The sequence below is a fragment of the Dasypus novemcinctus genome, chromosome 14 (assembly GCF_030445035.2).
Source record: "Dasypus novemcinctus isolate mDasNov1 chromosome 14, mDasNov1.1.hap2, whole genome shotgun sequence".
Lineage (NCBI taxonomy): Eukaryota > Metazoa > Chordata > Mammalia > Cingulata > Dasypodidae > Dasypus > Dasypus novemcinctus.
The window spans coordinates 96216108-96232185 of record NC_080686.1 but is presented as its reverse complement, the minus strand read 5'-3'; the positions used below and the strand labels follow the sequence as shown (position 1 = coordinate 96232185).

The 16078-nt window shown below is 49.9% G+C and overlaps 1 protein-coding gene across 1 annotated transcript in view; it reads right to left on the bottom strand.

Moving 5' to 3' along the window:
• TG (thyroglobulin) overlaps positions 1-16078 on the bottom strand; it is a 249481-nt gene that overhangs the window by 187547 nt on the left and 45856 nt on the right. The window contains exons 22-25 of the mRNA XM_058276072.1: positions 13942-14112; positions 9897-10013; positions 7084-7199; positions 3629-3737 (exon numbers count right to left, since the gene is read on the bottom strand). Of these exons, the coding sequence (XP_058132055.1) occupies positions 3629-3737; positions 7084-7199; positions 9897-10013; positions 13942-14112 (513 nt within the window). The remainder of the gene's footprint in view (positions 1-3628; positions 3738-7083; positions 7200-9896; positions 10014-13941; positions 14113-16078) is intronic.

Here is a 16078-nt window from a genome sequence, read left to right as displayed (position 1 = left end):
CAGCTCCATGTCCTCCCATTGCCCCAGCCGCTGTATGTGCAGACTCCCGTGCCTGGAGGGGCGGCGGCGCTGACAGTGGAGGGCCAAGAAGCACAGGCTTCGAAACCAGGCGGTTCCGACTGCGTCCCCACCACACCCTGTCGAGCAAGTGCCCAGTTGCTCTGAGGCTCAGCTTTCCCAACTGTGGAGAGGAAGATATGTAATCTTCATGGGTGGTGAGCAGATAAAATGAGAGCCTGTACCCCAAAAGGCCGAGCAGTGAGCCTGCACATAGCTGGCGCCCAGCAGATGTTTTACAGCCCCCAGGAGCCGGCATCCTGGCCCTCTAAGGGTTGCTGCTGCAGCCCCTTTCCCTCTGCTAGCCAAGCTTTCCGGCCATCCCTCACCAAGGCCTGGCTTAATGTTAAGGGCACCTCCCCCAGATTTGGGGGGTGAGGACTCATCTCTTCTCCCTGTGGTCTCTCTTATATTTTGTCTGTGCCTCTGCTATAGGCTCTACTGCCCTCGGCTGTGTACTTAACTTACTTGAGATGGTGCCTGCCTCTCCATCAGCTGAGTCCCTGGAGCTGTTCCCTGCTGTGTAGTACAGTAGACACCAGCCATGTGTGACTACTTAAATATCAGTTTAAGTAATCAAAGGGAAGTGTCTCAATTGCCACATTCCTAGTGCTCAGCAGTCACATGGACCTAATGGCTAGCCTTTCGGACAGCACAGATTTAGAAAACCTTTCCATTGCTGCAGAAAGTTCCATGGCCGGTGCCGCCCTGTCTCGCTCATTTGTCCTCCTCCACATCAGAGGACCCCCTCTCCCGAGACTTGGGCAAGGTGCCTCCGTCTCATCCTTCCAGTCTCAGGTCCAGTGTCTTCTCCTCTGAGCTGCCTTCCCTGAGCACCCTAAAGCAGCTCACATCCATCTTTACCCCATCACCCTGCTTGCTTTCATCTCATTTTACCCTCTGAAATTATATTGTTGATGGTAAAATTTTTTTTATCACTCACTGACTCTGCCTGCTTTGTTGGCAGCTGCATCCATGGCACCTACGAAAGTGTGTATCATATTGCGGGTGCTCAGTAAATATTTCTGAGCAGTCCCTGTGCTGAGCTGCCCACACCATATTTGCATGCCGGACCTTGGGACAGGTAGGAGAGATCTTCCTACCCTGCGGTCCCCAACTTCTGCCATGATGCAGTGTTGGGAAGGTGGTTCCTCTTTCTAGACCCATCTGTGAAACGAGAGCATTGGGCTAGAAACTCTCTAAGGAACCTTCGGGAGCCAACTTCCCAATTCTGAAGAATCGTCTGGTTCCTCCATCCTCTGTGTTCAAGGTCTACAGACAGGAAGTGGACACAGACAGGCTGGCCCTGGGTGACAGGTCAAGCTAGTGTCTCCAGCTCCTCCTCTAGTCCTTTCCCCCAGGTCACTTAAGTCAGGGGCAGAAGTGGACATAATCAGCTGCTATGTCCAAGGGCCATGCTGAATGCTTTCAGGGGCCATGTCCTCCCCCCTAAGCTTGAAGAAAAGAGACTGAGCTTCAAGGAAAGGAAGGAAGTTCTTTCTAACCAAAGGTCGAGCTCATTAGGGGGAGGCAGGAGTCTGAAGTCAGGCCTCGCTGAACCCCATCTCCATTCTCTTTCCATGAAGCCAGGATCCAGCATGCCTGGTTCTGCACCTTTTCTGCTTATAAATAAGGTGGAACAAAATGCAAAAAACCAGTTTGTCCTTGATTTATTTCGGCAATGAGGAAGTTTCTTGATTTCCCTTGCAAGCTTCCCTGAAATATTAGCTTTCAGGAGATGAGAAATTTAAGAAAAAAGAAAACATTCAGAAAATAAAAACGATTGTATTTGTTTTAAATTGTGCTAAAAGGCCAAGGTATGGTTTTAAAGAACAGTTTTGGGAGGAGTTACTCGTTTTATTTTAGTTTTCTCTTTTAGAAAATAATTTCTCTGCTTTGCCCTTTTAAAAAGTGGAGAGTGGAAGTAACTGGAGGGAACGGTGAACGCTGAGGCAGAAGGCCTGGTGGCAAGCCTGGCGGCCTCCACTCTCCCAGACAAACCCTCTGCAGAGAGAGGAGGGAGCCTCAGGCGAGAGGAGGGCCTGAGACAGAGAAGCACCAGCCCTTGTCCCTGCCCTAGGCTGCAGACGGCCACACCCCGGGCCACCTGCTGCCAGCACAAATCTGAGGCTGCTGGGACCCTGGGCCACCTGCCCTGAGATAGGGACCTAAGAGGATGACATCCCCACCCACTTTCACTCCAGCCCCAAAGTCCCAGGAGCAGCCCACTTTGTCCAGGGTCTGGTCTACACTTCAGCCTCAGGTGTCGGGAGCTTTTCAGCAAGAACAAAAATGACCATGGGAAGAGCCTAGCTGAGAGCTTCCCACGTGCCCGGCGCTGTTCTAGGAGCTTTACAGGCATCACCTCATTCCAGCCTCCCGATAACCTCCATTCTCCGTGTCTCCTGTTTTCCCGATGAGGACATGCACGCCTGGAATGTCACCTAACTCGCCTGAGAACACACAGCTTGGAAGTGGCAGAGCTGGGTTTCGAACCCAGGCAGCCTGCTGGGCCTTGCCCTTAGCCACCGCAAAGCCAAGGCCCAGAGAGCAAAGGGCCACTCATCAGGACCCACGTCACTGGCCCCTCTCGTCCTGATGGAGAGAAGGCGGGAGGTGAGCAGAGCACGGACTGTGGGATGCGTGGGGAAGGCCTGCAGCACAGAAGTGCTCCCCCGTGACCCTCTGCAGGTGGAGGAGGGGAGTTCAGACACCCCGAGGTTCAAGGCCAACTCCTCAACATACGAACCCTATGGCCTTGGGCCACTCTCTGAATCACTCTAAACCTCAGCTCACTCATCTGCAAAACAGGGATGACAATCCTCCTTCTGCCTTCCTCCAAGAGTATCCGAGAGGGTGCAATGAAAGGAAGAACGGGAAGGAAACTATAAATTATAAAACAATATACAGCCTTACTGCTCAAAGCGTGGCCCCCCGCCCAGCAGCACCAGCATTTCCGGGATGTTGTTAGAAATGCAGAAGCTGGTCCCTGGCCTGGACTTACTGCCTCGACATCCACATCTTCAGAGACCCCCGGGGGCTGGCCTGCCCATTGCAGGTGGAGACCCACTGCTATGCAGAGTCATCAGAGGAAGGACTTTGAGGTTTTGATTGGTGGGAAGAAAAGGTTTGACAACATTCAGGGAGAGAGAGACCGAAGGGAGAGAAAGTAGAAGCTCAGGGAGTCAGAAGACCCAAGAGGGGTGGGCCTGCTGGAGGGGGACCCCACACTGCCGGAAGCAGCCTGATGCGCACCCTGCACTCAGCTGGCCCCTGCCCAGCTCCTCCACCCCTCAGCACTGTGGCTGCTGACTCTTAGCTCCACCCTGGCGGAATGAGACTCCCAATCCCTGCCAGGCGGGGATGAGGATCACATAGGGCCATACAAGCCAAGAGGAACTCGTGGGAGAAGAGCAGCGCCTGTCCTATGAGTGCAGCTGCGGCAAGTCTACTGTGAGGGGAGCTGGGCTCATGCAGGGAGCGGGGGCTGGGAACAGCCCGGTCCCTCCCCAGATGCCCCCAGCTCTCGACCAGGGCCGCGTTACGTCGCTGAGGCTCTGAACCGACCTACCCTTTTTCAAATACACCGCCAGAGAGTCTTGATTCCGGTTTCTCACTTTCACCTGACACCTAAGACTTCCATAGCTGGTGGCCGTCAAGTTACCCAAGGCACCTTGTTCCTGCAAATGGAAAGAGACTGAGTTGTCATCCTTTCATCTTTAGCAATCATTCAGCCAACAACTATCAAATCCAGCCATGACCAGGCAGTAGGGTAGGTGCTGAGGTTACAAAGATTAAGAGGTGCTCCCTGCATGTCAGTTTCTCCCAGTCTATTGGAGCTGACAGACATGTAAGCAGTGAGTTACTGCTCAGAGTGTTAGCTGCAAATACACGTGTAATTACAGAGGAGAGTGTCTAATTCTGTCACAAAAGGGGAAACTAGACAATTTTCCCAGAAAAAGTGAATCTGGGTGAGGTTCTGACATATGAGTGTGAGTTGGTTAGGTGGCAGAAAGGGAAGGGGAATTTTCAGCAGAGGAAGCAGCAGGCACAGAGACAGGGATTTCCATGGGTGTTTTGAAAAGCTGGAGCAGTGGATCTCCTGGACTGCCAGGCAAGGGGAGGAGAGGCGGGGGAGGAGGGCAAGCAGGAGCATGCCCTTGGAAGACTTTGTAGGTCAAGCTAGGGGTGCAGTTCTGTCCAGTGAGGACCCAGCGAAGGTCCTGAAGCAGGGAAATGGGGAGATCAATCTCCAAAGGTCTTGCCAATCCCATTTTATCGCTGATCTCTCGTTCTGACTTACTTTCAGCAATTTTACCATGGGCATGTGGTAGGATACATTGGTCTACATCAGTTTGTGTTCTGAGGTCCATGTTGCCCCCCTTTGAGCTTCCGAGCTATGGGAATTTTGGAGGGTGAGGCTAACGCAGAGTCTATTGGAAGACAACAGCTCTTCCTGCTTTTTAGAAAGCTGGACAGCCCTGAAGAGGTGATGGCCGGGAAGGGAAGTGAGGGCTTTCGAGAACATTAAGAAGGAAGTGATTCCTGCAGACGAGAAAAGGACGGGAGCCAGGAGCTCCCAGCAGCCAGGACGCGTGCCTCCTGTGGTCGTGCGCCCGATGACAGCTGGGTCCTGTACTTGGGAGGCTAAACCCGGACCACTGGGGCTCCTGCCAGGTCTGGCCCAGGAGCAGCAGAGCCAACTCCTGGGACTGGGGGCCTCAGCACCGGGCAGTGTGGACCAGTCCCTGATGACCACTGATCAAGAGCTCCCCAGCCCCCACTCCCCGCTTCCCGCCCCACCCTCACTGCACCCAGAGCCCAGAGCCCAGGGCCCTGGAGAGGAGCCTGACTCATGGCTGAGATGGGCTGACCTGCCAACGCGATGGAGGGATGAGAACAGTGAAAGCAATGATGACCATTCAAATGACGGGCACTGAGCACTTCCTCTGCAGCAGAAGCTGTGAGCACTTACGTATTCAATCCTTTTCAATCTCACAACAATCCGTGGTGTAGGTACCATCAGAACCCCCATCTAATAGATGGGGAGTTTGAGGAACCAAGGGGTAATTAACAATAAGCAAGTTGTGGACCTGGAATTCGAACCTGGGGAGGCCAGCTCCAGAGCCCACTTCATGACCCTCCCTATAATACAGTGTGTCCCCTGGGCTGGGCGCTGGAGGTAGATTTAATTTAAATTTTTAATGAAGACTATTTCCTGTAGACTAAAATCCATACTCACCAAATAAGCAGCTGTAAGGATAGGGCACCAACCAAATGATCAGTGATTTAATACATTTGTCAGAAAAATGCTAGGTGCTTAGTAAGCACTCAGTAAATGTCAGTCATCTTTGTTATTATTATTAATCCCATAAGCTGGCTCTGACCTTAGGGAAACAGTAGAATTCATTTAAATCAGTGTTTCTTAATGACTTGGGACTTGTTGTCCCCAGGAGCTCATCACTGGGAGCTCTGGCCCTCAGACCTTGACCTTTTGACCACAAAGAACCTGAGGGCCATCTGGGTAGAAATGCCCTGCTGAGCAGAGTCACTTCACCACGGACCTGTCAGGATGGGGGAGCACACGTGGAACCCCAGGAAACAGACAAATCGAACTTAGGTGTTCTGGCCACAGCAGAGGGTGCACCCAGGGCCCGAGCCTCAGTCTCGGCTTTCCTCATTGTTCCTCTCTCTCTGAGTTTCACCAGCCCTCAAGGCTCATCCTCTCTGCCCACCCACCAACCCCATCTTTCCCCTCCTGATATCTCTTAAGGCCAAGTCATCTGAATCACGATAGTGAAAAAAACAGAGGCTTTTTTCCTCCCCCAAACGCTTAAACCAGCAGGAACTCAAACGAGCCTACCGTGGTCTCGCGTTAGCCCCTCTCATCCTCCCCAGAAGGCTGGGCTCCCGTTTTCAGGTGAGGAAACACAGGTTGAGGAGCCTGTTCATGGCCTGGCAGCCCAGAAGTGGCTGGCCCGGGGTTTAGCCCTACACGGCCCAGGCCTGGGGCCTCCCACAGCCCCCGTCTGCCTCCTCTGTAGGTCCTGCAGCTACAGAATCCCTAGTTACAGAGCCCTAAAATTCCAGGGCCTGTCTTCCAAATGGCCCCGGGGGTTAGCCTTTGCACACAGTCTACACACAAGCACAGGTCATGGGCAAGGGCACATGGCGCGCCGTGGTGGTGATGTTGCAAAGCCACTAACACACCTGTGGGTCCTTAACTGAGGGAGTGTGGAAAAAACTGTACGTCCATAGAGTGGGTGGGTATGCGGCCATCAAAAAGAAAGGCAATTTTCAAAGGATAGACCCAGCAAAGGAACTATTATGTGAGAAAATCAAAATAGAAAGAACACATTATAAAATAGTGTATAAGCAAAGAAAAATGGTGCTTATAAATATATAGACATTTTCTGGAAGGATCCATAAAAAATTGGAGAGTCAAAGTGGGACTATGCCACTGCTCAGAAAATAGGCATGTAGGAGACAGGGGACTTCTGCTTTTCATTGGGTAGCCTTCTATTCTAATTCAATGGTTCCATGTGAAATTGCTGATATTCAGCCAGCTTTGACATATAGAAACAGCAATTTCATATGGTCCAAACTAATATCTTTTTTCCCCTTTTAAGGCATAAGCATGTTTTACTTCTGTAATGAAAGAAAAGTCTGGTGTCCAGGACTGAAAGGGACAGATGGTATTTAGGGGCCCTAGACAATGACTCCCACCCCTTTCAGGAGGGAGACACTACTGAGGCTGTCAGAGGAGACAGGTCAGGGCATGGGAAGATGGAGAGGGAGTGCCCAGAGTTCCAGCTCTCCCTCCCAGATCGTTAGGAGACAGTACACGCCAGTCCGCGCCATCGCTGGCCTGTTGCAGCATCCATGACCCTAATCACATGGAAGAAATGGAGCAACATGGGCTCCGCTGTCACCAAACTCACTTCTTCTCCTGCTCAGCTTAGGTCGCTTTGGTGTCTGTCATAGAAGGGACCAGAGGTGGGACAGCCATGAGGTTGCAGCACTGACCTGACCAGAAGTCATGCAGGTGATGCTGTTGTTTGTCCAAGCGTAGAAATCACAGGAGACTTCTGATCCCACGGTGGCCATGGCAAGGAAGCCACAGGCCTCGTCCTCCTCACACTCTGCAGGGACCACGGCAACAGTCACCCACCTGTGTCTTCCAGGTGATGCTGAAGGCATGTAGCCTGGCCACCCGCCCCAACACACATGCACACACAATGTAAACACACAAACACATACATACGCAAACACACCATGTAAACACAATATAAACACACGAGACATCTACTGAGCGTGTATCATGGACTACATGCTGTATTAAGAATTTCTGTGTGATTAACTCACTGACCCCTCCCTTTAAAGATGAGAAAACGAACCACAAGCCATTCAGTTACTTATCTAAGTCACACAGCTAAGTGGTAGAGCTTGGCTTTAAACCCGAGCCGACTGCAGAATCTGCACGGTTTAAATTTTTTTACATTTCCATTCCTTCCATTCTGTGAGGCTCAAGTCCATTGAGATGACAATTGTGTTCAAGGCTGTTCCATTTGCGTCAGGGAGCTGACGGCTGCCCTGCTGGGGCTTGTGATGTGGTAGAGTGCCCACCTATGTCTCTCATGAGGACAGCAGCCCTGAGCTTAATGAGGGAGGGCCAGGGCCCTTTTCTAGTTAACACTCTGTAAACAGCATGAAGCACACTGCCCAGCCACGGGTGGCTCTAAAAATGTGTGAAAAAATGAATGACAGAGTCACAATTATATGCAAAAAAAAACAACTTATTCAATGTGTTATATTCATGTATAATGATAGCAGATAGCTAACAATTAGCTGGAATAAGCAGTTCTTGTAGAAATGTAAATCCGTTGAGTAAAAAATAACGTACACTTCTATATTACAACTACAAGTCACTCTTGTATTGATTATTTTATGATTCATGTTGATACATGCATTAATCCTAAGAGGTAAGTTTAAGACTAACCCTTAACACAGGACCAGATGGTAGCAGAGCTGGCGCTCAAATGCCTTTGAAACCCACTTTGTGGGCACTTCCATCCTATTTTCTGAGGGCCAAGGAAAAGCACTTGCATCTGGTGCCTGAAATGTTTTCACTTCTCTAGCAGGACATCTTACAAGATGTGGCTTTATAAGGCCTGTGCTGCAAAGGTAGGCACGGGGGTTTCCATCACTGACAGGTTTTCATTTCAGCATTATATGGCTGTGATGGCCTCATAAACGAGGTACTAGAGCTAAATGGTCCCTTTACCCTCGTGCCTGACCCCTTCCGAACCCAAAGAAAGTCATTCTTACTGACCCACCTGGCTCCCAGCCCTAGAGCCTTCCTCTTCCCTCATCTGAACACGCCTGATCTCTCACTGCAAGAAAGTCCCTGCTTTGGGCTCTGGGACAAATGCTTTGAAAAGACATACAAGTTCTCGGTCAGGATCAGAGCAGTGAGCCTCTAACCCTGGTTGGTCAAGTACTGATCCAGACCCAGAGCTTCTGCATGGCCTGAACAGCATCGCCTTGTGCTTCCACTGAATCACATCTCTCTCCAACTCCCCAGGAGCTGCTGAGCTCTTCAGTGACTGGGTGTTCTTATCAGTCTCCCCTTTCCCTCACCAAGAAGATCCAGCCCTCCCATGGCTACAGAAGCTCTACATCTCTCCCTTGGCATGGCCCTTTTACCTACTGTAAAATCGTCTTGATGCTGAATGCCCGGATCCCCACTGGATCTTCACATGCTCCGTGGCTTAACTTGCCCTGCTCCCTGGTACCCGATAGGAACCCATCTTTCCAGACTTCCCTGACAGGCTTTCATCGCTCACCTTGTCACCTATTTCCTCTCACCCTTTTATGGACACTGCATTCAACCTGTTTATTTACACCATCTTGCAACACTAACAGAGGGACCTGCCCTTCCCGCTATCTTCATTTCCTGGGCTTCTACTTCTCCTCTTCCTGCCCTTTCCCCTGCTTTGCCCTTCTAATTCACACATGTGTGCAGCTATGTGGCCAGGTGTATAATAGTCCTTGTCAAGACAAATAGCCATAGCTATCCATCAAGGCTGCTTTCTTGGTGCAGGTTCCTCTTGTTTACACTGCTGACCCTTTGGTCTTCAGCTCCTGTGAGGATCATTCATCCCACGATCATTTTTTCACCTCCTACAGAAGGCCTTGCACTGTGTCAGTGACACCAACAGCAGCTTATGCTCATCATAACCAAAGCAGACAGCCACACAAATGCAAACTCAGAGTGTTAATGACAATGACTAAACCACACTGGTTACTGAGGGAGGCATAACACAATGTGCGGGTTGATAGGTTTGGCATCCAAGTCTTGGCTTGAATCTACGTTCTGGGTCTTGCTTATTCTGTGTCCCTGAGCAAATCATGTAAAATCTCAAAGCCTTATTTTCCTTATCTGAAATGGAGATAACAATTACTACTTCATGAGTGGTTGTAGGATTAGGAGATAACCCTTGTAAAGATACAGAGATGCTCCAAAAGTGGTAGCTGTTATTGCTACCTCTCCGGCCTCACTGTTAAAATGCACAAATACATCTCCCACCCAGGACAATTAGCCTAACAAGGAACTAATTTTCCTTTATTCTGCTCCCTAGCACTTAGCATGGTTCTTGGCAGATAGTAGATGTCCTTCAGTTTGGGAGTGAATTGAATATACCTTTTGAAAAACCAAAGAAGTCACCAAGTATTTTTGAGAAAGGATGTTTTTCAGTGTAGTTGTCCTGGTCTTGTGTGGTGTGTCTTGCCAAGATCAACAGAGCTTATTTCTACACCTTTCTCCTACCATGGCTTACCTGCTAAGCACTGCATCAGTGTGGACTCAGAACCAGCGACCTTGGACCTGCCCAGCACAGGAACATCAGCACTGAAGATCACCTTAGATTCTGGAGCCTTCTCAAATTTCCGCATCACTGAAAACAAAACAGATCTATGAAATCTGACATCTACAGAGAAGCCTGAGAGTGTTATCTCAAACAGTCACTTCCGATGGGCAGCCATGGTCGCATGAGTGCCCCAAGGAGAGAAATTCCCTAGAAAGGTAGCTCCAGTCTGCTGCCTCAAATATACTACTGAGAGCTATGACTTACTCTGTGTGCCTCATTTACCTTCTTGTCAGGAAGAAAAGGGGAAGTATAAGATTATGTCAGTCTTTGCATTCATATTGATTCGCTATCTAAGTTTAAATTCCCTTATTTAAAGGGAAGATGAACTTGAAATATTTCCAGTGGCCATGGTCAGACTAACCATGCAAGTAAATGAGGGTTTACACAGACAACACGGCCAAGGTTAAGGGGATGCCATAAAGCTGCAGCAAGCAGGACTGTGGGTTGGAAGCAGCAAGTACTAACGGAGTGAGTAGCAGCTCTGAGGTCACCCTCAGTTCACGCCCCAATGCCACCACTTGGCAGCCATGCATCCCTGGCACATCTCTTAACTTCTGAGAATTCTAGTTTCCTTGTGAGGATCAACTAAAATAGCACATGGTAACTCTAAGGTCTCTCTGGCCCCTGCAAGGGAACTGCCTTGTAAAATGGCCACAGGAATCCAGGTGGAGAAGAATCCTCTTCCCTGCAATGGCTCTGAAAGCCCAGTCCATTCTGCCATCCCCAAGGGCCTACTCCTCTGGCTATGACAAGAAATAAGATGCAGCCCAAACCTGCAGAGAGCATAGGGTCTAATAGGGCTAGAGCCCAGAGGTGAGTCTGCATGAGATGCTTTCACTTTATCTGCAGAGCAATGCAGAACCAGTGCAAAAGTTTAAGGAGCACTGAATTTGCAGAACTTTACAATTTTAGAATAACTGAAGGGGCAGAACGGGGTGCAGGAAGACAAGGTGGGAGACTATGACAGCACTCCATGGGGGTGACAATGGAGGTCTGGACAGGGCTCGCCGGGGGGTGCAAAAGGGCCAAACCTCTTCTGGTAGATACCTGTTTGGGGAGTTATATCGCTGATCTCTAAGCTCTTTGCTTTTTCTGGAGGAAAAAAAAAAGCCTCAAAAAAGACTTTCTCTCAAAGGTAAGTGGAGAGGATTCTGAGAAGCAAAAGGTACGTTGACCCCCCAGTGGTGGCCCAGCTTCTTAACACGGAAACCCCTGGCACAGCCAGAAAGCTCAGGCTTTGCATAAGAAGCTGAAGGAGAGCCACTGGGGAGGCTTTCAGAAGTGAGCCTGTAGGGAAGTGTCATCAGCATGTCCCAGCTGGGCTAGTCCTCACAAAGTCTTCTGGTGCTGCCTGTTAAACGGTCCTGTCTCCAAACGAACACTGGGAAGACAGCTCGTGATGTGCTGTACAAACTGCACTTACAGCCCTCCCTGCCGAGCCATCAGCAGGCTGCCAAGACAGCTCAGAGTGAAAATGCAAGCCCTTAGGGAGTATCCGCAGAATGGCCGAGAATCCACTTGGGGCCAGTCACTTGCCCTGCAGGACGCGCTCTCCTTCACTGGGATGGAGGCTGCAGGGCTGCGGAACGGAGCTCTTAAAGCCCTTCCAGTTCTAAATCCTCTGGTTGTTACTCCTGCCCGAGACAGGCTTTCACTGGATTTGTAATTTATTCATGGGCACACCAAAAGTCTCTGGGATTTGTTAGCTCTTTGCTAGAGATGGGAAATGATTATTCTGAGGATGAAAACTTCTCATTTGGATTTTCTCGGGCATTTTATGTCATTAGTTGTACCAGCTTCCCTAGAGGATAGACAGTCTGTGTGTGCGTGTGTGTGTGCACACGTGTGTATATTTAATGACAAGATAGGAAGATTAGGTAAAAGCATGGCTTGGTGGAAGGGGGAAAGAAAACAGGGATTTGGGAGTCAGACCCAGCCATTCAAATTCTGGGTTATTTCCTCATTATGGGATAAGGAAACGTCACTCTTTGCCTCAGTTGCCTCAGCTAAAATACCGGGGGTGATCATAGGCACCCCTCGGAGTCACCATGAAGTTTAAAAGTGACAAGACACACTAAGTGCCCGGCACACGGGACGTCCTGCGTCCCTTACGTAGAAACAGCTGAGTTGTCGGTGTGCCAAGGCACGCGGAGGACCTCAAGCAGATGAAGGCGACTCCGTGGAAAGGGGGAGCAGAGTCCTCAAGACGAGAGGAAGTCAGGGAACCAGGACCTTGCGGGTTTTCTCGGCCACCCCCTCATTTGAACAGATGAGGAAACAGCCCCGGTTAGAAGCAACTACAACGACCTGGTCTTCTGTTGTTCTTAAGAGATGCTTGTTACCTCTGTTAGGCACCCATTGCTAACACACTCAACACTCCCCCAGGTAAGCGATAGCGTCCCCATCCCACGTCCAGGGCGCCCCCGGGATGACACCAGGCCTGGGCCCCCAGCCCGTGCTTTCTCTCCTGCTCTGTGGATTTCCCATCACAGCAGGACTGGAGGACATCAGCAGGTCTCTGGGGACTTTCCTACCCATTATCTCATCAGAGAACTGTCCCTGGCCGAGGCAGTGCTCCAGGAATGTTCATTGACTGTATGGAAGGATGTTGACCTTCCCAACAACTCCAGGAAGCAGGCAGGAAGCCCCTGGAAGGGAGAGGATCTGAGAGGGGGAGCAACTTGCTCTGGGTCACCCAGCAAGTGAACTATGGAACAAAAACTGGCACCCTTAAGAGTCCACCCCCTACCACCAGGTCTTGAAGACAGTTCCCAATAACTTCTCCTAGAAGTTTTATGGTTCTTGCTTTTATTTTTAGTTTTGTTTATCCATTTTGAGTTAATTTTTGGATAAGGTGTGAGATAGGGGTCCTCTTTCCTTCTTTCAGCTATGGATGTCCAATTCTTTCAGCACCATTTGTTGAATGGACTGTTCTGCCTGAGCTGTGTGAGTTTGACAGGCTAGTCAAAAATCACTTGACCACACCTGTGAGGGTCTGTTTCTGAACCATAAGTTTGGTTCCATTGGTCTATTGTGTCCATCTTTAGGCCAGTACCATGCTGTTTTTACTACCGTAGGTAGGTATTAGATGAGGGTTCCTTTACCTTTTTATGATGTTTCTGGCTATTCAGGACCCCTTGCCCTTCCAAAGAAATTTAATGATTGTGCTTTCAATTTTTTCTTTAATGCTGATAGGATTTTTTTTCAGAATCGCATTAAATCTTGATATGGGACCCCTGTATGACATTATACATGTTTGCTTTGTAAGTTCAAAATTTTACTATACACTAAATTGTTTATGTATGTTCATATATAAATTATATAGAGATAATAATACTCGAATTGGTTAGGGGAAAAATACTTTGTTTAGTAGAATATTTTGACAATGTTTTTAATCATTACTTAAAAAGGTTTAAAAACAATGCAAGTTATTGGTGGTAGGGTGTTATATATGTTTGATGTTACATGTTTGTTTTTTAAGTTCACAACTATTAAACATTTATTGTTTATGTCTGTGTATGAGTGATATATTTCAATATAAAAAAGTTTTTAAAAAATTGGCAACCATATCTTCCCACAACTTCCTATGGAGAGAGAAATGCTGACCAGTTTTATGGAGGCAAACTCGTAAAGAAAAGGAATCCACAGCAGATTTAACAAAAAAGCACATCTTTTGTGCATGCTGTGGTATTTAGGGGTGAGGTTTCCTAATGTCTGAAACTTACTTTCCAGTGGTTGGAAAAAGGAGCCAGAGAGAGTGAAATAGGATCAATCTGTGGATGGATCAAGGGGAGACCTGCTGGTTTTTCGTGTTCTTTCCACTTCCGCAGAGGTGAAAACTTTTCCAAGCCGAAGCTGGCACCATATGCACCCCACATGTCTCCGTCTTGCTGCGAAGCCCTGTGGACGTGCACCCCCACCCCAGGGACCGCGGCCGCAGCAGGGCCCCACGTACGCAGGCACTGGGCGTCCGAGAGCGGCGCCTCCATTTCCGAGCCGGGCAGCCGGCGCCCGGCGCCGTCCACGCAGAAGGCCTTCCCGCTGCCGCCGTCCGGCTGGCGTGCCCCGTACCGGCCGTCCCGGTCACACCGCAGGCCCTCCTCGTTCCTCTGACAGTCAGTCACACCTGCAACCGAGAGGCAGACCTGGAGAGTGCCGCGGTGCCTCTGGGATCACCACCCCCGGCTTCCGGGCTCCAGGCCGGTTCTCGGCCATCCACGCGGCCGGCCTGACCCAGGCACCCTCCAGCCCCCAACCCTTCAGTGTCCCCACCCGGACGGAAGGATGATGCCTGGGCGACCTGTTCCGGCCACAGAGGCCTCCGTGTTCTGTTCCCTGCCCGAAGTCAAACCTGCCCGTCCACCCCGGCTCCCAGCACGAGCCCTGGGCACCCATCTTCTTGGAAGGTCTTTGCTCGAGCACAGCTTCCGCTCACCCTGGCCCCTCGTCAGGTGTACAGGACCCCAGGCTGCCCTGCATCAACGCCTCACAGCCTTCAGCTCTCAGCTCCATCCTCATTGCCTCCCCTGGCCCCTGCCACGTCAGGGCCCCTGTTTCCCTCTCTCCCAGCACCTCTGCTGCACCACAAGCAACACGGTTCTTCTTTACGTTTCCTTGTGTGGACAGGGGACTGAGGTCAGCCGGGAGGAAGCTCCAGGAGGGCAGGGACCAGAGCTGCCTTTGCTCACTACCGGATCCCAGAAACGTAGTGTCTGACACACAGTAGGGCCTCAAACTATCAAGATATGCTAGTTGAAAAGAGATGAATTCTATTCCTGTGCTCAAGCCGCTTCCTCTGCTGGAAGCCCCTTCTCTACCTCGTGCTCTAGCAAATCCTCACTGCACCTGCACAGGGTGCTGTAATAGCATTTAACACCCACCTCCATTATATACTAATTACACTACTCTACGTTTACTCACGCCATGTTTTCTTTTTATATCAGCTCCCACTCTCCTTCAAGACATGGAATTTCCTCTTACTTGTTTTATATACCAAATACCCGACTCCAAGCAGGGGCTGGAATGAATTTTTGATGAATGATAGCCAAAGAGATTATCTTGTCTAAGTTCTCCAGGACTGGAAAGGAGATGGAAGGTATTCTTTCCTGACATCCCAGAGACTTGATAATATCTGATTTTCTATATGTTAAGGCCATCCGTTATATGATTAACCATTGATGAATGGCAGCTTTTTCTGTGGGGAGGTTACAAAGGCTACTTTTTAAATAGAATGTTTTATATGTCATTCACGCCATACGTGAATTAATCAATCAATAAACAAATAAAATTAATAGTGAGCTACTCAGTTAGCAACAGAGACTCAGATGTGACCTGCTAGGTTAGGAAACGAGAAAAATAAGGCAGGTGTTCCCACCATAACGTGCCAGTGGAAGGTGTTTATAAGGAAGAACTATAATACAGACCTAACTATATAAAGGGAATGGAATTCAGAAAAATATCCTAACACCAAAGGGAAATTGAGGCAACATCTTCAACCCTTGGCATCATTGCACCGGTGGCAGACGTCCTGCTCGGTGCCCGAGAACATTGGCCTGGTAACTCAGCGGGGGAGCTGATGAGTCATGGAGAAGGTCTCGATGGAAACAGACCCTCGGCTCAGGTCCCACTGCTGACCCTGCCAACCAGTCAATGGAACCTCTTGTCTAATCAAGGGAGACATCAGGGAGAGCTGTGACTCCACTGTGGCGTGGAGATGCTATCAGAGCTCCCCGCACAAGGCAGGGGGGCCGAGTCTTCACTGCTCACCGCAGGGACTTGAACCATTTCCATCGTAGACTTTAGAACCACTCGAGGAGTGACTTGACCCCATTAACTGACAATGAAGGCGACCTTCTGAGAAGGAAAGTGACCTGACTAAGCCAGGAAGAGCTGAGAACGGGCCTCAGGCCAGGCTGGACCCCAGCCTCTTTCCCCGCTCCCCGCTTCTGTCACCCACCCTCTGTACACCAGGACTGACACATTACAGAGACACCCTTTCAGAAGGGTGCCTCCGGCAGACTGAGAGCACCCCAAGTCGTGGCAAACCACAGGGACGGGGCGGTGCCCAGGGTCAGGGCTGCTCACGCTCCTGG